Source organism: Gnatocerus cornutus, chromosome 8 (genome assembly GCF_029298725.1).
Source record: "Gnatocerus cornutus isolate USDA-ARS CGAHR chromosome 8, icGnaCorn1.1, whole genome shotgun sequence".
NCBI lineage: Eukaryota > Metazoa > Arthropoda > Insecta > Coleoptera > Tenebrionidae > Gnatocerus > Gnatocerus cornutus.
The window spans coordinates 15,888,527-15,911,565 of record NC_142240.1 but is presented as its reverse complement, the minus strand read 5'-3'; the positions used below and the strand labels follow the sequence as shown (position 1 = coordinate 15,911,565).

At 39.3% G+C, this 23,039-nt stretch overlaps 8 protein-coding genes across 8 annotated transcripts; 3 read left to right on the top strand and 5 right to left on the bottom strand.

The window, feature by feature from the left end:
* The first annotated feature begins 2,270 nt into the window (after positions 1-2,270).
* On the top strand, positions 2,271-8,900 carry LOC148170367 (uncharacterized). The gene is made up of 4 exons (XM_088043388.1): positions 2,271-2,527; positions 6,098-8,393; positions 8,438-8,565; positions 8,618-8,900. The coding sequence occupies exons 1-4, from the start codon at positions 2,513-2,515 to the stop codon at positions 8,672-8,674; spliced, it is 2,496 nt and encodes an 831-aa protein (XP_087899514.1). The 5' UTR covers positions 2,271-2,512; the 3' UTR covers positions 8,675-8,900.
* Positions 8,901-8,960: 60 nt separating this feature from the next.
* LOC148170366 (kielin/chordin-like protein) lies at positions 8,961-12,862 on the bottom strand. The gene is made up of 5 exons (XM_088043389.1): positions 12,722-12,862; positions 11,164-11,317; positions 10,612-10,992; positions 9,290-9,468; positions 8,961-9,231 (listed from the first exon to the last, which is right to left on the bottom strand). Exons 2-5 carry the CDS (start codon positions 11,309-11,311, stop codon positions 9,121-9,123), a joined length of 819 nt encoding a protein of 272 aa, XP_087899515.1. The 5' UTR covers positions 11,312-11,317; positions 12,722-12,862; the 3' UTR covers positions 8,961-9,120.
* A 1,348-nt stretch (positions 12,863-14,210) lies between these two features.
* On the bottom strand, positions 14,211-15,599 carry LOC148170365 (uncharacterized). The gene is made up of 2 exons (XM_088043723.1): positions 15,480-15,599; positions 14,211-14,846 (listed from the first exon to the last, which is right to left on the bottom strand). The coding sequence occupies exons 1-2, from the start codon at positions 15,516-15,518 to the stop codon at positions 14,211-14,213; spliced, it is 675 nt and encodes a 224-aa protein (XP_087899849.1). The 5' UTR covers positions 15,519-15,599.
* Positions 15,600-15,617: 18 nt separating this feature from the next.
* Coq8 (ubiquinone biosynthesis protein COQ8, mitochondrial) lies at positions 15,618-17,955 on the bottom strand. Its single transcript, XM_088043716.1, has 7 exons — positions 17,865-17,955; positions 17,521-17,774; positions 17,173-17,426; positions 16,914-17,124; positions 16,379-16,867; positions 15,986-16,341; positions 15,618-15,938 (listed from the first exon to the last, which is right to left on the bottom strand). The coding sequence occupies exons 2-7, from the start codon at positions 17,768-17,770 to the stop codon at positions 15,663-15,665; spliced, it is 1,836 nt and encodes a 611-aa protein (XP_087899842.1). The 5' UTR covers positions 17,771-17,774; positions 17,865-17,955; the 3' UTR covers positions 15,618-15,662.
* A 33-nt stretch (positions 17,956-17,988) lies between these two features.
* Sbat (LSMD1 domain-containing protein Sbat) lies at positions 17,989-18,635 on the top strand. The gene is made up of 2 exons (XM_088043724.1): positions 17,989-18,075; positions 18,124-18,635. Exons 1-2 carry the CDS (start codon positions 17,995-17,997, stop codon positions 18,433-18,435), a joined length of 393 nt encoding a protein of 130 aa, XP_087899850.1. The 5' UTR covers positions 17,989-17,994; the 3' UTR covers positions 18,436-18,635.
* LOC148170362 (cytochrome c oxidase assembly factor 6 homolog) lies at positions 18,418-19,276 on the bottom strand. The gene is made up of 3 exons (XM_088043725.1): positions 19,190-19,276; positions 18,669-18,888; positions 18,418-18,561 (listed from the first exon to the last, which is right to left on the bottom strand). The coding sequence occupies exons 2-3, from the start codon at positions 18,884-18,886 to the stop codon at positions 18,489-18,491; spliced, it is 291 nt and encodes a 96-aa protein (XP_087899851.1). The 5' UTR covers positions 18,887-18,888; positions 19,190-19,276; the 3' UTR covers positions 18,418-18,488.
* Positions 19,277-19,401: 125 nt separating this feature from the next.
* Positions 19,402-20,994, top strand: Naa30A (N(alpha)-acetyltransferase 30 A). The gene is made up of 2 exons (XM_088043722.1): positions 19,402-20,095; positions 20,142-20,994. Exons 1-2 carry the CDS (start codon positions 19,415-19,417, stop codon positions 20,457-20,459), a joined length of 999 nt encoding a protein of 332 aa, XP_087899848.1. The 5' UTR covers positions 19,402-19,414; the 3' UTR covers positions 20,460-20,994.
* On the bottom strand, positions 20,985-23,004 carry LOC148170360 (ESF1 homolog). The gene has a single exon (XM_088043715.1). It carries the CDS (start codon positions 22,888-22,890, stop codon positions 21,010-21,012), a length of 1,881 nt encoding a protein of 626 aa, XP_087899841.1. The 5' UTR covers positions 22,891-23,004; the 3' UTR covers positions 20,985-21,009.
* Between the last annotated feature and the right edge of the window lie 35 nt (positions 23,005-23,039).

Sequence of the window (23,039 nt, the reverse complement as noted above, 5' to 3'; positions counted from 1 at the left end):
CAATGGAGAGAAATTTTGAACGGCCCAAATGTGTCGCGTCAACACTCACAATGCTCTAACTGACTGCTGGAAAATGTAAAACGGTCCGTGCATTGTTTATTTATAATTTTAAGTGATTCCTAACCACCTCTACATTATACGCACGTTGCACATAAAATATTTCAATTTGTATAACACTTGAAAGTATGCCAGGGGAGACAAAAAATGACAAAACTAGATGTGACAATAATGAATTCAAAAATATTTAATGCTTAACTCATTTATTGGGTGTTTTATGATTGGCATTTGATTGCTTATTTGTCAAGAAAGTTTAATTAAAAAAGATTGCAAAATTTTATGTGTTTCGATGTAATTTAAGTAATTACAAATTGCAAAATATGTGTGAGGGACACGCCAGGGGATAGAAATTTTGTCCTTTCAAACTTCATTTTCAAAAATGTTATCGAAGGAAAAATAGTAGTGGTTCTTATAGAGTCTACAATCTATTCAAATGTCTTCTGATTGTAATTATCATCTTCAAAATTTTTGCATTTTTGGCGAAGCTTCCAAATTTACCTCAACGTAGAACCACTTTATAAATTTTCTCAATTTTATATAATCCCCAGATTTTTTAAATTCTGTGAATTTTCTATTTTACTGACTCTAAAAAGAAGTTCTTAAACACCGGAAGAATCACAACCCAAAAACTGAAGAATAAAAAACCCTGAAAACGTAAGAATTTCAAAGCCCCAAACCTGAGCCTTTCCTTAAAACTGGCAAATTTTGAATTTAAAGAGCCTAGACATCCGAATACACATAATCAAAGAAATCCAGAAGGTACAAAAGACCAAATTTAGATAATTTAAAGCCGCCCCTGCACAACAGTCAGATCAAACCGTCAAGTTAGTATAAAGCAACTTTGATTTCTAAGTGAGAGTTTTTGCCGCTTTGGTTAAACATTAACATTCCGGAGAGGTCAGTGAAGGCACATCATAAAAAAAATTGAACCGAAGCACTCATAACTGCCCGGATTTCAATACAATTGAATTAATCCCACCGTGAAACAATCACCACGGTAATTATATTTACATTGTTGTAAGATAGTAAATTAGACGTTGATTGGAATGTAATTTAGAGTAATTTTTCGCTGCTCTATTTCCACCCCCGCGGCTAGTTAATTCAATCCTCGTCTTCCGGAAACAGTCTGCATTGCAATTCCTACGTAACACACCTCATTTTCACTATTTCACCCACTTTTCATCGCATCTGTATTCAAAGTTGGGCACCATCTGTCTTTAAACTATTGCCATGATTGGCACTGAGGCTTCTTGTGCATATTTAGCAGTTCCGAGCACTTTCTAATCGGTTCGGCTCATCTTTTACTCAAACGAGATGTCAACGCACCTCTGGCACAGGTGCAAAATCCATAACGTTTGAATTATGGTATAGTAACCTTGATCTCACCCACAATGGGTTCGGTGGAAATTCGTATTATTAGAAGAACATTACCGTCAGTTGCGTCATTAAACTTAACGACTGGAATGATTTTTTATTAATGTTTACGGGACAAAACAATTTTCGATTTCACTCTGTGAATAAAACAATTCCAATTCGGGTTTCGCAAAAGACACAAACGTGACAAGGTTTTCCAAAATTGCGGCAAATATGCGATGTTGTCACGATTTGCTAGAATGAATTGTTTAAGAGGTTTACATGTTTACGACTTCTTTAGGGAGAGATAAGTAATAATTGATGACGTCACGTCATGTTACTTTATCATTTGTGACGGGAAGAATGTGAGGGGTGAAAGAACGCATTTTTTGAGACGGATCGATGGTATTTATTGGAATGTTCTTCAGTCAGAAAAACTTGAACAAGTTTCCGCGCATTTCCTTCCGAATGCCTGAGCTTTAATTACGTAATTGCTCGAAATACACAAAATATCAATTTTAGAGAAAGTGTTGATCCGGAGCGCGGTAAGAATCTCTTAACCGCTTCCAATTAACATTTCTCGGTAGACCTCCATCTCCGAAATTAACTCATCCCTTCGTCCAAGCTTTGGTAAATCGAAAATGCCTGAACAATGTGTAACGACGTTCCAATCGAAGCCGTCGTCTCCAGAAGATAAATGTCGAAAACAACCTCAACATACCAGACACGCAATAAAACACTTTTCCACGCATACCTGTCGAGAGTGAATTTGTTCACCCCCTAAAAGCGCCAGGTAAGAGTGGGTACCATGATATGGGTCACTACTATAAAGCACCTGAGCCCATCTTCGTCGTGGTTATTTGGTTGTTGAGAGAGCCGGTATAACACGGTCACCCAAACTCCCATTTCATTTATTCTTCCGGCGATCATCCATGCTTTCTCCCATTGAATGGAAAGACGCGGTGCGAAGAGTGTCTTGGTGTGAACGCTGCAGTGCTCGGGACCTTTGATTGTTTGAAATGAAGACAGTGCTTCGGGAATTGGTCAAGTGGAATTAAAAATTGCCCAGCGTGGACCATGTGCCATATTCGGAACTGATAATATGGCTAGGTATAAGGTGAGTAATTGCGTGGGTACCATCGGAAGGGAATATTTTATTGTTTCTTTGCTGAGGAAATTTTCAAACAATGGGTGGTCCACTTTTTTCTAGCACGTTTCACTCAAAAGATTCACACCCAGGGGCTTAAGGTGTCAATGGCAATTGCACAATTGGACAGTAATTGAGATAAGTTTTACTTTTAACAGTGTTAAAGGACCGCATTTCAAAGTTATTTCAAAATTCATTTCGCAGGCTCTCACGGTGGTTATAGCGAGATTTAGAACAATATGATAATTTTTTAAGGTGTGCAACTAAAAGGAAAATCTGGGCTACTGCAGATCTCTTTATTTAGCTCTTTTTAGTAATTTAATTAATATTTGAAATTTTGATTTATGTTCCAAGAAATTGATTTTTTTCTGGTTAACCCTGTAATTTTGGTACTTTTAATCTTATGGTAATGGAATTTAGGAGTGTTGCTCTTCTGGTCTTGCTTATAAACGTTCCTAAATATCAAAATTATAGGACAGACGAGACAAATTTTAGAAACTTACTTTCATCATTAAGCGATTTTTTTTAATGTTTTCTAATTACCTCTGTAATTTTAGTAGTTTTAATGTTATTATAATCGAATTTAGGTAGGTGGCTCTTCTGGTCTTGCTTGTAAAGGGTACTAAAGATAAAAATGATTGAATAGTCCAGATAAATTTGAGAAATTTTCATTTTTAAGCCGAAGATTTTTTAATTAAATTAAAATAATTTCCAGTTAACCCTCTAATTTTTAATGCTATTACGATGGATCTTGTGGGGGTGGCTCTTCTGGGCTTATTTATAAACTGTGCCAAATATCAAAAAATTTTGACACCCCTAATTTAAAAAATGTTAATTTTTGAGGCATTCTTTGTAATTCACCCTGTAACTCTAGTTGTTTTAATGTTGCAATAATGGAATTTAGGGAGGTGGCTTTCCTAATCACGCATATAAACTGTTGTAAATATCAAAGTTATAGGGCAAACCAGACAAATTTTAGAAATTTTAATTTTGAGAGCAAAGGATTTTTTTTAGTGTTTTTAGTTAACTCTGTATTTTTAGTGATTTTAATTTTATGGTAATAGAATTCATGTAAGTGACTCCTCTGATCTTGCTTATAAACTGTGCCAAATATCAAAATTACAGGACAAATCAAACAAATTTTATAAATTTTCATTGTTACGTCAAAAAAAATACGATGAATTAAATAAAGCTTTAAAAACTGAATTACTGATGGAAACAAAATTTTGAAAAGTTATTATTTTAGGCTCAATTTTGAACTTCGTAACACAACAGTTTTGCAGATTAGAAGAGACAAACCACACAAACAAATTTTACTATTAGGTCGAACCAAAAATTTCCAACATTTTTTATTAAAACCTGTTCAGTTCGTTTTAGTGTTAATGGGGAGATTGCGGTTTTTGTCTAGCTTATAAAGTGTGTCAAATTACAAAATTGCAGAGTACTAAAGGCACATTTTAGAAAAACTCTGCTTTAAATTGCAGTTCTATGCACCTTTTTCAAGCTCAGTCGTCTATAACTAATATAAAAAAATTTGGTCTTGATCGTTTTATGAATAATAAATTAATAACGACGCTCGCAAGCATTTTCTCTGATTATTCTAACAAATTGTTCTTCTTTTAGCATTAGTTTTTTCCCGTCATTTTTCACTTTCTCAGTAATACACGAGCGAAAGGTTAATGTGTGTTGGAAAAAGGTCATTTGCTCGAGGGTGAAAGCCGGAAATTTGTAATAACGAAGTAAAGACGATTTTCTTGAATTTCGTTGAATAACACACTCACAATCTCAGTAATAAAAGTTTTTCGTCAAATCCACGAATGTTTAATTTATGATTAAATTCCGTGAAGAAAACTCGATGTTTAATGAAAGGTGTACACACTCTTATCTTGTTTATAGCATTCCGCAGAGTTTAATGATTCTTTGTTTTTTAGCACAGTTCAATCAAAATTATTGAAATGGAAATGCAAATATTTTCGCCCCAGATGACCATCAGAATTCAACCTTGGCAATGAACGCTCACTAACAAAACTGAGCACGCTCGAGTAAACCAACCATCACAAATTACTTAATTATGTTCTCTCATTCGTGGATGACATAATTTTCGGAGTTTCAATCACGATCGAATTAATCAAAGGTCTCATCTTAACCGACTTTCTATTTCTTCGCAAAAAATTCCTGAAATTACCAGTAAACACTTCTTCCATTTACGGTTTTACTAGATATGCGGATAATTTCTCTGAGTCTTCTCAAAGTTTACGTCAAAATTGAAATTGCGGTCAATTATGCGTATTGTCTTCATGGAATCCATAAAGAATTTTATCGGCGCTTGAATAAGGTCAAGAGAAATTTCTATATGAGTAAACAAAAAAGTTCACACCACATTTGACAGACGAGGTACATCTATTTACATTTTTGATGGGTTTCCAGCGTCGGTTTCACTCGCCACAGAAAGGAAAAATGTCACGACGAGTTTGGTTAAGAGTGAAAGACTAATCATCTTGCTTTTGGTGGAAATCGGTGCGTTATTGGAAGTGAAAGTCACGATTTTGGTAAAAATTAATTTCGTGGTTTTAACGTTTATGACTGTGTTCTACAAAAAACAGTGGGAATATGACAATTAGCGTGATTTGCACGCGGAAAGTTGCGTTACAAATTGCTCATTAGTTGTCACCAAAAGCGCTAATTTCTTGGGCTTCCTTCCTAAACATTACACTGGGGCGACATAATAAATTACCGCATAACAGATGTTGAAGTTAATAAGATGACCCACTTCCTATGTGCGAAGTAGTTCTTCATTGTATAGTTCAGGGTTATCTTCGTCGAAGAAAGTTAAGATAAGTGAGGAGGACTGAATGGGAAAGGAAATCGCGTTATAACTGTGTTATGTGTATGGTAAAAATACGTGTCCCATCCTCGTGGCTTTTTTTAGGCTCATCTGCACGGAAAGTTAACGTGGGAAGACTTTTAAACCGACACGCGAATTGTTCCGACGATGCTCTTGAAAGTGAAACTAGGAATTTTCTTTGTTGGGATTGAGTACGAAGGAAATTTAGCTTATCAGATATGTGCGCTCATTTTAACTGCAACTAATTGTTTCTAAATCAAGCAAATAATTTCAGTTTTCAATTCCAAAAACTCACATTAAAGAAGAGGTTTTATTTGTTTTTATTTACATTTATTATCCATATTAGCTCTTATTTATTGGTGGGTTGTAACTGGTAATAAAATTTAATTTCCAATATTGCTTCTGTGCGCAGATGGAATAGCCCAGAGCGTTTCCACCTGCACGTTTCTGATTAAGTATAGTTAAATAGAAAATATCTGATTTATCCACAATTTGATTTGCGTCATTCTTATCATCTTTCTCTTAGCCATCATCAACCTCAATTTCCGCGTCTGCTTTCTACATACGTCCTCCAACTTATTTATATTGATTTATTATTACATTTTTGTCGTTTTTCTTCCAATTAAACGTTAATTACTTATAAATTCTTACCGTGACACTGAACATCTGTCAGTAATCATACACATGTTTTTCAGATAATCTACTTGCTCCTTCTCACATACACCGTTTATGTGTCAGCCAAAGAAGTCGAAGATCGGACGATCAATTTAAAACCGCCTGATAAACTAGTTCTCCAAAAATCATCCCCTTATAGTCAAGACACTTCTTTTTTCTCACGAGTGAAGAACTGGTTTTTCCCCGCGTCAGATACAGTACCTGCAGAAACCCACCATGGTGGGCCTCAGTATTTACCTCCACAGCCATACCAAAGCGAACCTGATTGCAACCCTTGTAACAAAGCCCCGTGGATCCCAGTGGCGTCGAGTGTGGGGCACAACACTTTGATTAACTTTGTTCCCCCGTCTAGTCACTTAGGGGGTTTGAAACCTCCCGTACCGGAATACGGGGCTCCACCGTTTCAACAGGAGTATGGGGCGCCTCCACCATCGCCGCAGTATGGGGCTCCTCCACCATCGTCGCAGTATGGCGGTCCTCCTCCACCGTCGCCGCAGTATGGGGCTCCTCCACCATCTTCACAGTATGGCGGTCCTCCTCCCCCGTCGTCACAGTATGGCAGCCCCCCACCATCGTCACAGTATGGGGCTCCTCCACCATCATCACAGTATGGCGGTCCTCCTCCACCGTCGTCACAGTATGGGGCTCCACCACAATCGTCACAGTACGGAGCGCCTCCACCATCCTCCCAGTATGGCGGCCCTCCACCGTCCTCACAATATGGCACTCCTTCCCATTACGACTCCTCCATAACCGCCGACTTTAGACCACCTCCGCCGCCCCCAAATTTCCGCCCCAGACCCGAGAAACTCCATCCGATGAGAAACATGCGTCCAACAACCCACCTAAGACCTGTCAACCAGAATTACGTCCCCATAGGAATGCAACCCCCACCCTTAGAAGGACACTACCACTCCCTGCCTACTCCCCCAAGCACGAATTATAATCAGCCGCCTCCCCCGCCGGTTCCCTCTGACAGTTACGGTGCCCCTATCACTGGTCCCAACGCTGATTATCTTCGGCCGCCTGAGTACTTACCACCTCTTGAACAGTTACCATTGTCTTCGGCTCCGATACCGCTACCAAATTTGAGCCCTGGGCCCTTGGCGCCGATTTATAACTCCCAAGATTTCAACCACGGGTTTGATAACATTCCTCAGCAACAGGAGCATTACGAAGTGAAATCTACCCCCAACGTCCAAGTTCTTCCAAGTGTTAAAGTAGCGGATTTCTTAGCGTCGGTGGAACACCCCATCAACGTGATTCAATCTCCGTTGGTTGAAGTAAACGTGAAGAATGAAGATCCTGGACCGAAGTTGAGTGACAATCCCATAATTGTTGATGACACCCACACGGCAGCCAGTGTCGTTAACGTAACAATCCAACAAGAAACTCCAAAAGCTCCGAAGGGGCTCAACCCGAACTTCATTAAAGACATACTGCATTACGACACGAGCAACTTTACAGCCCCACCGATGGATTATGGTAACTGGCGACCTTCATGGAGCCCCACCACGTGGTTACAAACTGTCCCTTCAACAACCACCAAACCGAAACAAATCCAGATTATCGTCCCTTACATTTCGAACATAAAAATGGCTCCGTCACAACCTTACACGACATTAGTTCCAATGTACACGCCACCATCCACAACTGAAGAAATCTGGTCAAAATTCGTCGACGATTTCAACTCTGCGGAGTCAAAGAAGATCGCAGCGACGGCTTTCACACCTGCGACAACTCAAGTTTACAACATCAGAGATGTTTTGAAGGATACGAAAGAAATTTACTCGTCGGACTCTTCAGACAATCTCCCGTTCGATGTTATATCGTTGCAGAATAACATAGATGATTGGACTCAACAGTCTTTTGGAAAAAGCGAGAAGAGTGTACATACCGCAAAGAAAATTCCAGAGAATTTCTTCCCGACTACTATCATCGAAACTACGACGGTTCCGTTCGACCACGAGCAAGCAGGCTCTAATAAGAAAGAAACGAAAGTTGAAGATGACATTGAAACTAATTTTATTCCCAAAGAAACAACAACTGTAGCTCCATCGTGGGACAATGTTAAGCCCACAGTGCTGCCCTTAACCCGTGAAAAATTGTACATAGTGACGCCCCAACCTTACGACCCCAACACTCCCACCCCCAAAACCGCCTGGAGCCACCCCCCGAAAATCAATCTCAACAACACCATTTATCCCACTCCAAAGTTCGTGATTCGGGTAGACCCTGAAGATGAAAACAAGAGGGAAAAATTGAAGGAAAATGTAGGCCCCGTGACTGTCGTCTTCAGCGAATGGCCCCATCTAAGTAAGTCCTCAAACTCTAACTCTTTTTCTAACCAATGATTGTAGTTAATAATTTGCAAACAACGACGCCGAAGACGCCGACGTCGAACCACCCATTGTTTGGTCTCATGGACTTGTCTAAGTACACACCGCCGCCGAATTCAACTGTGGAGACCATCGACGGACATTCGAGAGTACTTGAGCGAAATTCTCACGAAAGTTGGGTGTAATTATGATTGTTTTTAGGTGGTTACTGTTGTGACGCCCGCGACAGTGACACGGAGGACCAGAAATGTTAATTGAGGAGGAAGAAGCGTGAAAGTTGGAACTTGATTACCGCTAAAAGTGCAATAGACTGTAGTTTAAGTGCAAGTACATTAAGTAAGAGTGAAGGACTTTCGAGCGATTTAGTACAATTATACTTTTTAATATCCTAGGAGTTTATAATGACAATTAATTTATGCCTATTGTATTATACTTTTATTTATATTTCAATAAATGATTCCATGAATATTTATAATGATAGTTTTGTTTGATGGCGCACACCGAAGCTGCGTTGTGGAAAACGGGTTGGAAATAAATAACGCCAAACTGTAAGTCATTTAATTTCCCTCATTAAAATACGTATTGTAATCCGTTAGGTAATAATAAATAAATGAAAATCACTATTCCTCTTTTGAAAATAATTTGCCATTTTCGTTGGCGTTGAAGTTCTAATATCACAATCTTTGTGCAAAACGTTCCCGAAATTACAAAATCGGTTTCCTCAGCTCTGGAGGAAGATTCGTCCTAATCTCCAAGCAAGTCCACAACCTCTGCGGTTGAACATACGGAAGCACCTTAGCCACTTGCATTGATCCCTGCAACAAAAGAATAATCCATTAAGAACCAGAAACCATCGGACCAGGATAAACCCACCAGAAACTTTTTCTTTCTTCCCGGTTCCTGTCTGAAATAAACAAGCGAATCCTGCGGGATCCTGATATGGCTTTGGTCATTTCCTGGAGTGAGAGATTCGAATCTGCTTGGCTGACAATCGAGATCGAGGCGGACGATACCGGTGGTAAAATCCACGCTTACGGACAGCCACGTCCATGCTGAAATCGATAAGGGTTGAAATGAAGACGGAGAAAAAAATAAACAAGACTGAGCACGTATAGTTAACTAACTAACTTTGATCAAACACGGAGAATAAACACACAACTTGGAAACTTGAACTCGAGAGAATAGAAATTGAGTTTTATTTACAGAGGGAAGCACCTGCGAGAAGTAAAAAGGGAAACCAAGAGGCGACTTGTGCAAAAAATTGTTTCCAAACTAAATTCTCCCCTTTAACTTTTAATTGCTTCAAGTTTGTGACAACAGCTCTGATCATTAACGACAATTTGTCCCTTTCAGATTTTAATTAACTGAATTATCCCAACAAAGACTTGTAATCCTACAGTAAATAAGAACGAAAGAGTTGGGAGGAAACGCTTCCATATTTTATTCTCGCAATTTCCTCGGATTCTATTTCCTGTATCCCGTTTGATTTCACGGTCTTTATATGAATTATGCAAGTGCTTTGTATTTGCATTAAACCATTTAAGAACCGACAGGAAAATCGAAGGGTTGCGTAATTTACTCACTTTCGTGGAACTTTTATTTGAAAAGAGCTTATTAACGCTTCCGTGATCTCATGTCTCGGAGCTTTGAGTTAGAATCAAGCAATAATCGATGTAAGAGAGAAATGTTTATTGCTTTTCATTTCCCAGCAGGAACAACGTTCTGTAATAATCGTTGGAGATTCCTGCTGAATTCGTATCTCTGAAACCGGAGGGCACATTTGCATTTATATTGTTATATTGGTTCGGTCACCGTTAAATGAGTTTGCGGTTTACAAGATTTCCTTCGATTAGTGAACTCTCAGCGTTCGATTGAGTTTCGGATTATTCTGTCTTGGCTAAGAAAAAAAAAATGGTGTCTTAACCAGTGAGTTTAGCTCGTGAAAAGCGGGAAGCGTTAACAGTCCGTTTTTTAGCGGAGCCTTTTGTATTCATCCCTTCGATCCGCACGCAGCAAACTGCGAAAATATTCAGATTTTTCCATCAAAAAGCAGATCCCGCATCGTCCGTCCACATTTGCATAAATCCGTGCTTTTAAGACGCTTTCACATTAATAGCTCACCACTAAACCACACTACATTAAGTTCAAAAGAGATTTATGCGAGGTCGCAGCTTCCAAGCTTAACAACGACTTACCGGCTAAAGGTGATTTGCGATGGTGTTTGGGTAATTCCCAATCCATTTGTCTGAGTTTGGGCGAGCTTTCTACTCGGTATTTAAGCATGAGCACACCCATTTTTGAATTGGAATTTAACTGAAACCAAGGCGTCAATCTCCCGGGCGAGTTTACCGAAATCAGCGTACCCAAGTTGTTCTTCTGTTGGCGGTACAAGAAGACGACGGTGAAACCTTCGGGACTATTCAGTGAAGATGTTACAACTGTTGAATTCGGTAAAGGGACGTTCCCATAAGGGAGACGGAATTTGTAAGCGGGAAAGTGGGGAATTGGGCCTTCGACAAGCGACACACCCTGATCTTTAGCTGATACGTTCATCAGCTTCAGGATATCAACTTCATCTGAAAAGAGCGATTATGCAGATGCGGCTCGCCGGCAAAGAGAGATAGGCTCGAAGTAAAAGCAGCTTTATGGAAATTTTGAGGTAAGATTATGCAACCAAGAATACAGTCAATTTTTACTTCAACTCCCTTTCACATTTCGAGCCTATTCTTCGCCCTCTGAATGTATACCGTGTAGCTCGCTTGCCGGCGATTTCGGGTTAATGTGATGCGTGGTCTCATGACTGTCCAATTCATTTTCCCGAGGATTCCACGCACTGGTTAATCCCGGGAGACAATAGCTCATTGCCAGCCATGCTGTCAATAAGAGTTTCCCCATATTTCACTGAAATTAAACAACCCGTGTTAACTACCAACTATAAAACTCTCTTTATTCCCCAATGAAACACTTCACCGATATAACATCTTTGATTTTTAAATAAAAACTCCAGTTTAGTGACGATTTGTAAAAAAGTTACCACAACTTTTATTAGCGTTGTAAAATTTGGCGGTTGCAACTTTAACGCGTCTTTTCTCATCTGACGACTCAATAAATGTTCGGTTTAAGTTTGTACCGCTTTTTCTGGCACCGTTTCAAACGGATATGTTGGGAAATTCTCAAACACTGTAGCGACACTAAAAGTGGAAATGCAGGACCGTAACTTCCTGAGGTTTACACACTAATTAGCTCGGGAGGAAAAATACTACTTTTCTTAGACGGGAGTTCGATTAAAACTTTTTAGTGCGTCTCGGGGGAAAATTAAAATTCTACACCAATAAATTGGGCTCCAGAAGTTTTCAATTAGGTGCAAAAATATTGTCATTTATCTAAATTTATAAATAAACCAACTAAAATCCAAAGACCAACATGCAACCTCTGGAAAAATAATTACATATGGAAATCATTTCCAATTAAGAGTTGCCAAGTTTTTCTCAACCCGAGTAGAACCTGACAACGAAATTAATTTTAATACACTCATTACGAGAGCTAATTCTTCGAAAATTAGTTTAGGAACTTCCATCAATTTTGACGAAACGAGAGGGTAAAATATTAATTGGAAATTTGGGAGAGTGGTGCTGCTTCTTCGCTTTTAGTCTCCTAAAATGTTTGCTTCTGGGGCTGAAAGTGAAAAGTTTGTTTCTCTTATTTTTCCGCGAAACTAATCAATTAGCTTCCTTTAAAGTAGCGTTACTTAACAAAAAGGTAAAAGTGTGAAAATGAGTCCGTCGCTGCAGACTTACAATTTGTAAATTTGTCCTCATTTTTCAACTTGCTCAGCAACAATGTTCCACCGATAAACATTTCGCAACGATAAAGCAACGGTTGTTTGGTAAATATTTATATTCGTTCCCCAGAATTAAAGATAAAGTTGCTAATAAAAGCTGGTTTAATCAAAGCATCATATCATCACGCTCTAATTTATTCCCATATCCCGCTTCTCATTTTATGAATTCCTGAATAAATAACACCCTTGTCAAAGCTGAAATATTTAATATAACAGACAATAGCAGACAGAAAAGTTTTCAGATGCTTTTAAAAAAGATCGTAAAACAAAGAGTCGATAATTATAGCGGTGGACTAGTAATCAGAGTGGAACAATAAAACTTTACGGTTCGAGTTATGCTCTAATCATAGAAATAAAATTTGAAAACTGTTCAGTGTCTGTTAAGACAGATCGTTTTGTTCTAAAATCGTGAAAGGAAAACCGCATTCATCCCTCAAAGCAGTGGAAAAACAAGACAAACTTACGTGTAGTGTTAGAAGACGATGGGGTAAGTGCTGTACATGACGACTTGGCAAAATTCTGAAGACAACTGATGGTAAAAGCCCCCCAACCAGATGGTTGGTGTGTGAATGCTAACTTGACCAATAGCACGCGAAACCCGCAGCCGCGCAGTCTCTATATCTTTCTATCGACCAAACGCTTGCATGCAGAAATAACTTCTGATAAACAGGATCAAGAAAGGTTGATAACTCCGGGAAGAAGACCATCAAAACTCGCGCTGCCAAACCTGAGATTTTCCGACAAATTGTGATTTTTTGGACAGGAGCAGACACTCAAAAGAGCGGAAATTGTCTGACTCGCCTTTCTTTCATTCGAATGCTATTTGTCAGAACTTTATTATGAAACGCGTGCGGAAATAGTAATGAATTTTTTCTGTGTTAATCGATGGGGACTGTTTGGTCGAAGTTTCTGGAATTTACTGCAGGCTTGGTCCAATATGCTCAAGAAACTTTTGTAAGAGGAATGTTTATGAACCAAGAAATTAGGGGAGCGACAAATAGGGTCGGAGCTCATAAGAATTTATTCTGTTTTGTTATGTGGAGTTATGGAAATGTGTTTTAGTCCGAAGTGTACTTGAAGAGTTGCTGGTTTTACATAAAACAACACTTTCCGGAGTTTAGAGACATTAAAAGAAGATTCTGGGATTCCGGAGAGTATTTCTCTCAGAAAATTATTGCCGGTGTAAACATGAAAAAAATGTACACTTCATAATTGAAATGACAGTGCAATTTGTCGCAGACAAACAGCAATAAAAAACCCACCTGAAGCTAATTCTAAGTCGCTATTAACTACCTTGAATCCACGCATCACCGCATCACAAAAAATTTCAAGGCAACGTATTGTTTTGTCATGTCTTTAAATTCTATGTTTCCACTTTCCATGATTGCTGGTATAAATAATATAAGAGCTCCAGCAGAACCTGCAATTATTAAACCTTTTTATGGAGACTGAGGCGTGTTCAGAAATGAAATTAAGAAGAGAAGTGATCTTTATAATCTCTTGGGGTTCTTGTTTTTTCTTCTGGAGCCCGAAGCGTCGTAAAATTGGCAGTCTCCGATAATAGTCAGTACGGTTCTGTCGGAACTGCAGTCTAAAAAAACTTGTGAAGCTAGCAGATTTTAAGGATATCTATGTCATGGCTTAATGGCCGACTCGAGAAGGGTCGGTAATAAAGTTCCGTGACATTATACTGATGGAAACCGTGAAAGACGGCCGACAATACACAAGAGGCCCAACTGCTACGTTTTATAGCCAAAGTGCTTTTGTCAACTCCCTAAGCAAGCAATGCAAAAACAAAGTGTCTGACTTTTAATGCTTAATTAGGATTTAAAGCTCTCCACCAGACGTTAAGCTTGAGGAGTTTAATGTTTCTTTGCGGCTTAACTCTCGCTTTTTTCCCGTGAAACTTTGTAAACTTACAACAGTTAATAAAGAGACTATAAATTCTAAAGGTTATATTATGCACTGAATAAAATTAAAGAGAACGTCGCTGTAATGCCCAACGACCGCATTCACAATTTTCTGCACATCGGAAACAATCTCCGATTCAAGCACCGTGATTTGCATTTGGAGGCGATTCATCACTGTGCGGATTACTGAAGGTAACACGTCTTTCAAATTTTCTACTCGTTCCGCGATCGATCTCAAACAGTCGTCGTCGTCGTAACGAGCACAGTCTTCAGCTACTTTAGTCAATTCCAAAGTCTTGTTTTGGGTTTTCGTTACGACAGGAACTACATTAGCAACAATGCGACGAAGTTTCAGAACACTGCCATCAACAGACTTTGCAACTTTCTTGATTCCTTTGTTGCGGATCCGCGCGATCGCTGCTTCCACACCTTCCGTGCACACGCTAACATTTCCTTCATTACTACTAAGAGCTTCAATGTACATCTGGAAGTTTTGAACAACTTCCACACTGTGCTCCTCCACCAAATTAACCGCGCTGTCTTTAATTTCCGACGACTCTTCCACCAATTCCATCACACGCTTCTCCACAGACTCCAGACCTGAATCTAGAGACGCTCGAACGCTTTCTTGTAAATCGGCAATCTCCTGAAACGGGTCCACGAGTTTCAAGGCAAATACCTGAAACAACAAACTCGCGCGTAAATAAAAACAAACAATTTCAATGCTAAATAAACACGACGAGAGATGTTTTCAGATGGGAGTTTTCAACGCGTAATTTCAACGTTCTGCAAATATTTCGCGTTTCAATCGGACTCCTGACATTTTAGAGTATTATGTAAATTAAACACGTTCTTTGATGCTGCAAAAAGTGTTCCGTTCAATCGATTTCTGTGCTGTAATAGTTGCCTTCTTCACGGTCTTTGATCATCGAATATTTATTCAAGTTTTCATGCTTTTGTAGAGATCAAGGCTCTATAAAAGATGTTTACACAGGAGAATGAGGGGATCATAACACGGAAAGATGCAGCTAAAAAGTAACGATCGTTAATCAATCTGCGAAATTTTGAAAAGGGCCTCATTTAAATAAGTGAAGGTTGCCCTAAATGTGGGAAAATAGATATTAATCTTTTTTAGCAAGAACATAAAAGGAATAATCTCAGACATAGTGTATAATTGGTTGCATAACTTTGCACCAAAAGTTAAGAAATCAGCTATTAGCAATCACCCACAACCCGAGTGATGTAACAAGATTACAAAAAGTAAAATTGATTCGCTTAGGTACCACCCCATCCACTTTAAATAAATTCTTACCTCAGAAAAAACAAAAACACTAAAAAAATAAATCGTCATTTTACGATCGCAAACAATGGTTTATAATTGAATCAATGTCAAGCAAACGATAAGAGCAGGTAATGTATGACTAACATCTCATGTTGAAATAACCCCAACTAAAACATAAAATACCATTTATTGAATGTTATAAAAACGATTAAACTATACAGAATTAGTGTATTTGTTGTACAACGCCAGAAACTTGTCTCTGCAAGAAACCGACGCTTTTAGTTTTGAACACAACAAAAAAATTCCTGAGAGTTTTCTATGTAAAGAGTAGACTTCTTCAGGAGGTGGACAGAGGCGATGAGTGACCATAGTGGGCACCAAATTTTGGATCCTCGCGGTCATGTCTTGACCCGCGAAGTTGTAAGCGCCCGGACTTCGGAAAACTTCACCAAGGATCATCACAGCGTCAACATGAGCTTCTTCCATTATCTAAAAAAAAAGTGAACAAGAAACTTCGTTTAGTTTGCAATCCCAACCTTGCTCTCGTAACCAGTAAGAAATCCAATGTCTCTAGACACTGATAGAACCGTTTCTGTGTCTCCATCGCAAGCTGCTTTGAGGATTTTAACATACTGATCCATGAATGGTTTGGGGTATTCACGACTGGCCCCGAAGTCTAGCAGCATTATTTGTTTTCTTGTGGGACTGTACAAGAAGTTGGCCCAGTTGGGGTCGGTCTGCATGTATCTAAATTCTAATAGCTCCAATAGGCACAGTTCTATGATTTTTTCAGCGATGAAACGGCGGTCTTCTGAAGGCATATCAAAGCACTGGTCGACTGGAATCCCATCGAGAAGTTCCGTGGTGAAAACTTGCTCTGTGGACAAGTCATCTACGCAAAAATTAGAGAAGTTCGCTCCCTTACTTACCTATAACATCAGGTACATAGTAATCACTATAAGGAGCTAGCAATTCGCGGAATTTTCTCGTACATTCCGCTTCTCTTTTGTAATCGACTTCCCACGCAAGCTCCCTTTTTGCTACCTTCATTAAATTATCTAGAAACATCCCTTTTGGGAAAACATCAAAGTATTTCATTATTCCCCCCAAGTTATCAATGTCGCTCTCAATTCCTTTAGCCACCCCTGGATATTGGATCTTGATGGCTACTTCTCGCCCATCCGGGACTTTCCCGCAGTGAACTTGACCAATGGAGGCGGCGGCAAACGGCTTCTCCTCAAATTCTAAGAAGTGTTGCCGCCAGTCTTCCCCCAACTGTGTGCCCATGACTTGTTCAACTTGCCAGTTTGGCATGAAATCGGCGGATTTGCGGACACGCTCCAGAGCTTGGGCCAGGTTGGGATTAATGACACTGTCGTCTTGAATACTTAAGAGTTGACCCAGTTTCAAAGCAGCCCCTTAAACTTGAGTTATAACCAGGTTTAAGCTTCTTTAGTGTATTACCTCTAACTTTGCATAGAGTGTCTACTATAAGGTCCAAGTTTCTCGGATTTAAGAAAAGAGTGGACGGGTCGGCGGATTCCTTTGCCCCAAACGCTCTTTTTGCATATTCCGTCATCGTTCCTAAACCCAAACCTGCAGCTAAGCCCCCGAAAGACATCATGCGACCAATACGAGAGGACGGAACTTTGCGTTGTTTTGAGTGCTCGCTCAGCTGCAAGAAAACGTGTCTAAAAGGTTTGATTAACATGATTGGGGGTACCTTAAGTTTGGATTTAGGGTTTGGGCTCGCTTTAATTCCACTAGCTTGTGGTTGTTGTTTCTCCACCTCCAACCTTTGCATTTTCTCTCTCGCTTCTTCTTCCAACTTCTTCATTTTCTCTTGGTGCTCCATGTCCAACTTCCTCAACAATTCCTGGTCACTTTTACTTAACTTAATTTCAAATTGGTTGCTTGCGGATTCTGTTTTTTCCTTCAGAATCGTCGTCGCATTGCTTAAATTTTGATAATAACGTTCTGTAACCAATTAAAATGTTTATGTGAAACCAGATGCTGTCCAACCCATATTTGGTCTGCCTTAGATTTATTAGTCATAGTTGTGGGAACTCACCTGAAGCAGAAGCGTTCGCCGCGTATTTTCCAACACCATAGACGACTGTCGCAACGCGGTCTGCACTTTCACAAGCGTTTGGGGCATTGTTTGTTTTATTTTCGCTGTTATTCAAACAGTCTGTCACCAAGACACGAAAGTTCGAGTTCCTCCAAACGTATTTGAGTTCGGAAGACTGTAACTTCGCGCTTGCTTCCACCACCAGCTGTAAACCGCGAATTATTCCCAAAATATCGCCTGAACGAGACATTAAACTAGGAAACAAAAAAGTAAAAAAAACAAAAGTCGGGCCGTTTTAAACGTAGGAAGGCGCCTGTCACGTTCTGTGGGGCGTGTATACCTACCTAAGTTTAAAATAAAATCGGCATTAATTTGTAAAAAGTGGAACAGAACACCTACACGAAAGTGAGGTTAGCGGCGAGCAAGTGACATTTGTTAGTGTCAGGATTTGAGGTTAGATTTCTGTCAGAGGAGATGAGTGAGGGGGCTACCGCGCTAGTTCCTGCAGAGCCGGAGGAGGAGCCCTTGAAGAAGGAGCCCCAGAAACCTCTTAATGTAAGTCCAGACATGGATTTATCTATTTTTAATGTTGGTATTGATTAGATGTCCCCTGGTGCTGTTAAACTCCGCAGTTGGCTCAACAAGTCTTTGCGTATCCAAATGTTTGATGGTAGAGTACTAGTGGGGGTTTTTTTATGCACAGATAGAGACGCTAATGTTATTTTGGGGTCGTGTACGGAGTATCTACCCGCTGAAGACACAGGGGATGGTACCATTGAGGAACCAAGAATGTTGGGTTTGGTTATGGTGCCAGGAAAACACATCCAGACTGTTTCAATTGACCAAAATCAGTACAATTTGGGGGATTTGGCCACCCCTTTGACCACAGACATAAACTTGGAAGAAATTACATAGTTTATTATGTGATGCGAACGTAATTACAAAAAAAATAAATATCTCAAGAGTATTTATAAACAAGCAATATCGTGATAGACCCTTCGTTTTTGGAGTTTGGAATCTCTGGTGGTTTTGTTGGGGATTCTGCAATGAGAAACAAGTCTCAAACTAACAGATTTATTTCTATTATGTACAAGCATTAAATCTACTTAAGCTAGCGTTCTTGACTTCTTTCGTCCAATGGCTCATACCCGTGTTTCTCAATTTTTTCTTTATAGATGAGATAATTCCGTCTTCTATCAAAATGTTTGACCCACTGCGCTGAGCACGATGTTTCAAACACTTTTCTTAATTCTTTACACAAACCTCGCTCATCATTTTCCTTAATTCCGTTTTGTTCTAAGCACTCCCAGTATCGATCCCGCGAGCCCCAGCACAAAGAGCGCTCTTCCTTCGTCGGAAAAGACATGACTGAATAAAATAAATTATATGAAATTCTGGCAAAATTAAATTTAAAAATAACTGAAATATTTTATATTTGGTTGCTAAAAATACCACCGTTGACAGTCTGATAATAAATTGCTGGTCTTACGCACGTGTGGTCGCTATAAATAATATTTCTTATTTGATTTGATTTGAAATTGCCGCGTTGCTCATGCGTACCAACACAGAAAGTAAGGTTATGTTTAGGCCTAGTTTCATTTAAATTTCGCACATTAATTTTGAGGTGAGTAGGGTTGTTTTAATTGGGGGGTTGTAAGGGGGCTATTACCTGTCTTGTGAGTAGTAAGTGGCGGTTTATAAGAGCCTGGGTTGATTTTTAGGGTTGAAAATTTTTTGACAGTCCCGAGCGCAGCGAATAACCTAAAAGTCCCTGTTGATTTTCCGTCAATATGTCTGCTTTTGCAAGTTTATTTTAAAGCAAGAGTCTAAAAAATAATTTGTATTATGCTATCATTTAGATTATTTATTTGTAAAAAGGAAATTAAATGGGAAGATGAACAAAAACAGTAATAAATTGAATAAAACGAAAAAGTGCACTTCAACGAACTGCGAAGCGAAAAATGATCTAAATGAAAAGACGAGAAAGAAACATTCGAAAAAAAGTCATTTGAATGGTCTAGTTAATGGTTTAGTGAACAATCCACAAGATTCAACCAAAGGTAAGGATAAGAACGACAAGAACGCCATCGAGGATCACATAATCTCCAGTAACCATGAAAATACGTATACAAGTAAGAAATCTAAACCACAAAAGGAAAGCTCACGGAACCAGAAGAGCGACGAGGAGGGCATTAACAAAGACTTAAAGTCCAAACTTACCAAATTGGATTCAAACGATAATATTTCAAGTCACGTGAAAATGCCTCTGGAAGACAGTCCAGAAGCAGAGTTATCATGTCATTTAAGCATTAATAGTACAATTGAGGACTCGATAGCATCGTGTAGTAATAAAGTCACTAGTTCTAAAGAGGAAATATCAGACTTAGCTGCGGATTTAGAAAAAGTTGATTTAGAGCCACCTAAACGAGAATTACCACCAATCGAGTATGTTCAGTATGAATCGGAGCTCCAGATGCCAATGATAATGAAAATCATCCAAAAAGACCTGTCTGAACCCTATTCTATCTACACGTATCGGTACTTCATCCACAACTGGCCCAAACTCTGTTTCTTGGTAAGACTCGTTTTTAACTCTCACCGATCTTAAGAGTTTTTTCCAGGCCATGTGCGGCGAGGAATGCGTGGGGGCCATCGTATGCAAGCTAGACATCCACCGCAAAGTGATAAAACGAGGCTACATCGCCATGTTGGCGGTGGATCAAAACTACCGCAAATTAGGCATTGGATCAACTTTAGTTCGGCGAGCCATCCAAGAAATGATTGTGGGTGACGCAGATGAAGTAGTTCTGGAAACTGAAGTGACGAATAAACCAGCGTTGCAACTATACGAGGCTTTGGGTTTTGTCCGGGATAAACGTCTCTTTAGATATTATTTAAATGGCGTAGATGCTCTGAGATTGAAACTGTGGCTAAGATGAGAATTTTAATTTTGATCAAATGGTTGTATTTGTTGCCATATGCTCAGGGTATGGTGTGAATTTGTTAAAATTAGTTGAATATTCAGAATTTTATTCTTGTTGTTTGTTTGTTGTAAGTTTTCTCATGACGCCAAATTCGTTCGTCTGGACTAGATTTGTTTCTGTCTTCCAAAGATGTAAAGTCCAAAAATAGTGTTTCTTTCATTCATTACTATTGTCGCTTCTCACCATCACATCACTGTTTTTATACATTATTTTTGTATGGTTAAATGTAGATGTGTAACTTTGGATGTTCATTTAATCAGGGTGTCACAAAATATCTGAGCTTTTGTAACAATTTCATACTGACTAAAGCTGAAGAATATAATAAGTAAACTAGAATTACTGATGTGTGCTTAAATGAATGTTTCTTTTCAATATACATATAGACGATTGTCAGTAACTGTAAAAATTCCTGTATATATAATTTTACTGTATCATAAATACATTAAAAATGTGTTGTAATGATTGAATAAAATACCAAAATTTATAAAAACCGCCTTTATTTCAATCACTTCCTTTTCTTATTCAACGCCTCCGCTTTGCGTTTCACTGACTTTACCAACACGCTCAATTCAGCGTCTTTCTTCGGAACTTTCTCTTCAGGCTCTCCATCAATCCTTCTTTTAATCTTCTCGTTCACCAAAGTCTGCATTCCCTTCGTTTTCTTGTAATGAGGACTAGTCGGATCGATGTTATACAAATGACTACTAAAGAGGGCTGAAAACCTGTCATCATCCACGTTAATTTCAAAGTCATCCGTTTTATCTTCTTTATCTTTGTGTCTTCGCTTCTTCTTCGTCGCTGCTTCTTCTTGTTTCTGTATCTTCTTTAAACTAAAGTGCGATTTGTTGTCGTCTTCGTTAAGAAGCAACAATTCTAACTCGGGATCGTCTTCAATTTTCTCCTTTTCCTCCTTCTTTTTCTTCTTCTGTTTGAATTCGGGATTGTTGAACTCCTCCGCAAAGTACGGATCGTTCATATCGATATCTGAGGGAAGATCATCCGAGTCGTCATCCCCCTTCTTCAGTTTCTTCCTTTCTTTGCGTTTCTCTTTCCTCTTATCGAGATACTTCTCAAACGGTGTCTTCCCTTCGTCTTCGTCCAACTTCTTCTTCACTAATTTCTCGGTTTTGTCCTTCAAATCGATGCCCCAACTAACTTCCATCTCAATCTCTTTCTGTTTCTTTTCATCCTCTTTTTTCTCGATTTCTTGAAGCAACGTCTTGTACATGTCAATGGGATTCTCATCATCTTCACCTGCGTCTTCCTCGGAGTCGCTTTCTTCATCGCTCACGGCGACGTAATTATGAAGATCGCTCTTTGAAATGTCTTCAATTTTCCCAGTGCTGAGCTTCTGCGCGATTTCGAGTCTCTCAGGGTCTGTTTCGTCCCAAGTCAGATCGACTTTTGCCTGTTGAAGAGCGGTGGTCGTGAAGAATCTCGGCTGGTACTTGTTCAGTTCCGGGAGTTTGTCGCATTGTTCTTTTGGGTCATCTTCAAAAGACATGTCGTCGGGGATGAAGCGAAGGTCGATTTTTGTAGCGCTGGATTCGTATTCCATTCCGTCGCATTCAGTGTAGATTTTATTGGCGGAATTGGGACTATCGCAGACTATAACTGCGTAGTAATATTTGAGTCTGTTGAGTTGGTACTGTCTTAATTTCTCCATGTGGTACTTGGAGCCTTCTTCAGTATCTTCAACTTCTTCCTTTAGTTTGTCGTCAACTAACTCAATTGGTCCTTTGACTTCTTCTTCTTTCATTCTAGTTTTACCAAACTCTGAAGGGTAGATGGTGACTGATTTTATAACACCTCCTGGGGGTAAAAATGAGTTGAACAACACAATCAAGTCAATGGCTCTGATTCTATCCCAATCCATGTTGCACGCTGCCAATCGACACGTCGCTTCTTCCGTTGGCTCCGCATCATTATCAAGTTCCCCCCAATTATGCTCAATATCTTCACCATCTGGGACTTCTTGGTCACTTTCTTCATCATCTGAAGAACTCTCAGACAACAGACTTGATTCACCTCTCGCATAATCAACTTTAAGATTCCGAAGTTTCTTCTTTATATCCTCTGAAACGGTTTTGTCGCTCTTATCTTTCAAATCAAGCTCAGTCTTCTCTGGGGCCTTAACAAACTTCCCAGGCTCCGCTTCTTCTTCATCTGAAGATTCTTCGGAACTTAGGTGGTAATAACGTTTGAGATCTTCAGTGGAGGTCTGATTTACAGGTCGCCCCCTTTTATCAACAGTGTACTTGACTTTAAACTGTTTGTCTTTGAACATAGACTGGAAACGTTTATCGATTTTGACTTTTTGGGCCCCTTTTGGAATGCGCCGGAATTTGGGGTCGGTTTTAAGGTGCGTAAATCGCTCGTCTTCCATTTTTGAAGGTTTGAGAACTTTGAGTTAACCTACAAAAATAACAACACGTGTGGGTGACAGGAGAAACGTCAATGATTACATGGAGGTGAAAACACAAAGTCACTAAATTTCCCAATTGCGAAACAATTTTACGCTAAATCCGTAATTAC

What these genes read in the sequence shown, in the direction of transcription:
- LOC148170367 (XM_088043388.1), top strand. An exon ending in CAGCGAATGGCCCCATCTAA is followed by an intron (nt 8,394 to 8,437) that starts GTAAGTCCTCAA and finishes CAATGATTGTAG; the next exon opens with TTAATAATTTGCAAACAACG. An exon ending in CCATCGACGGACATTCGAGA is followed by an intron (nt 8,566 to 8,617) that starts GTACTTGAGCGA and finishes GATTGTTTTTAG; the next exon opens with GTGGTTACTGTTGTGACGCC.
- LOC148170366 (XM_088043389.1), bottom strand. Translation starts at nt 11,311, where the DNA reads ATGGGGAAACTCTTATTGACAGCATGGCTGGCAATGAGCTATTGTCTC. An exon ending in GCCGGCAAGCGAGCTACACG is followed by an intron (nt 10,993 to 11,163) that starts GTATACATTCAG and finishes CGCTCTTTTCAG; the next exon opens with ATGAAGTTGATATCCTGAAG. An exon ending in TCGCAAATCACCTTTAGCCG is followed by an intron (nt 9,469 to 10,611) that starts GTAAGTCGTTGT and finishes TATCGATTTCAG; the next exon opens with CATGGACGTGGCTGTCCGTA.
- LOC148170365 (XM_088043723.1), bottom strand. Translation starts at nt 15,518, where the DNA reads ATGACGATTTATTTTTTTAGTGTTTTTGTTTTTTCTGAG. An exon ending in GTGTTTTTGTTTTTTCTGAG is followed by an intron (nt 14,847 to 15,479) that starts GTAAGAATTTAT and finishes TTGTTGTTTCAG; the next exon opens with GTATTTGCCTTGAAACTCGT.
- Coq8 (XM_088043716.1), bottom strand. Translation starts at nt 17,770, where the DNA reads ATGTCTCGTTCAGGCGATATTTTGGGAATAATTCGCGGTTTACAGCTG. An exon ending in GGCGAACGCTTCTGCTTCAG is followed by an intron (nt 17,427 to 17,520) that starts GTGAGTTCCCAC and finishes AATTGGTTACAG; the next exon opens with AACGTTATTATCAAAATTTA. An exon ending in TTACTGGTTACGAGAGCAAG is followed by an intron (nt 15,939 to 15,985) that starts GTTGGGATTGCA and finishes CTTTTTTTTTAG; the next exon opens with ATAATGGAAGAAGCTCATGT.
- Sbat (XM_088043724.1), top strand. Translation starts at nt 17,995, where the DNA reads ATGAGTGAGGGGGCTACCGCGCTAGTTCCTGCAGAGCCGGAGGAGGAG. An exon ending in AGCCCCAGAAACCTCTTAAT is followed by an intron (nt 18,076 to 18,123) that starts GTAAGTCCAGAC and finishes GGTATTGATTAG; the next exon opens with ATGTCCCCTGGTGCTGTTAA.
- LOC148170362 (XM_088043725.1), bottom strand. Translation starts at nt 18,886, where the DNA reads ATGTCTTTTCCGACGAAGGAAGAGCGCTCTTTGTGCTGGGGCTCGCGG. An exon ending in GAAAAAATTGAGAAACACGG is followed by an intron (nt 18,562 to 18,668) that starts GTATGAGCCATT and finishes TTCTCATTGCAG; the next exon opens with AATCCCCAACAAAACCACCA.
- Naa30A (XM_088043722.1), top strand. Translation starts at nt 19,415, where the DNA reads ATGAACAAAAACAGTAATAAATTGAATAAAACGAAAAAGTGCACTTCA. An exon ending in GGCCCAAACTCTGTTTCTTG is followed by an intron (nt 20,096 to 20,141) that starts GTAAGACTCGTT and finishes AGTTTTTTCCAG; the next exon opens with GCCATGTGCGGCGAGGAATG.
- LOC148170360 (XM_088043715.1), bottom strand. Translation starts at nt 22,890, where the DNA reads ATGGAAGACGAGCGATTTACGCACCTTAAAACCGACCCCAAATTCCGG.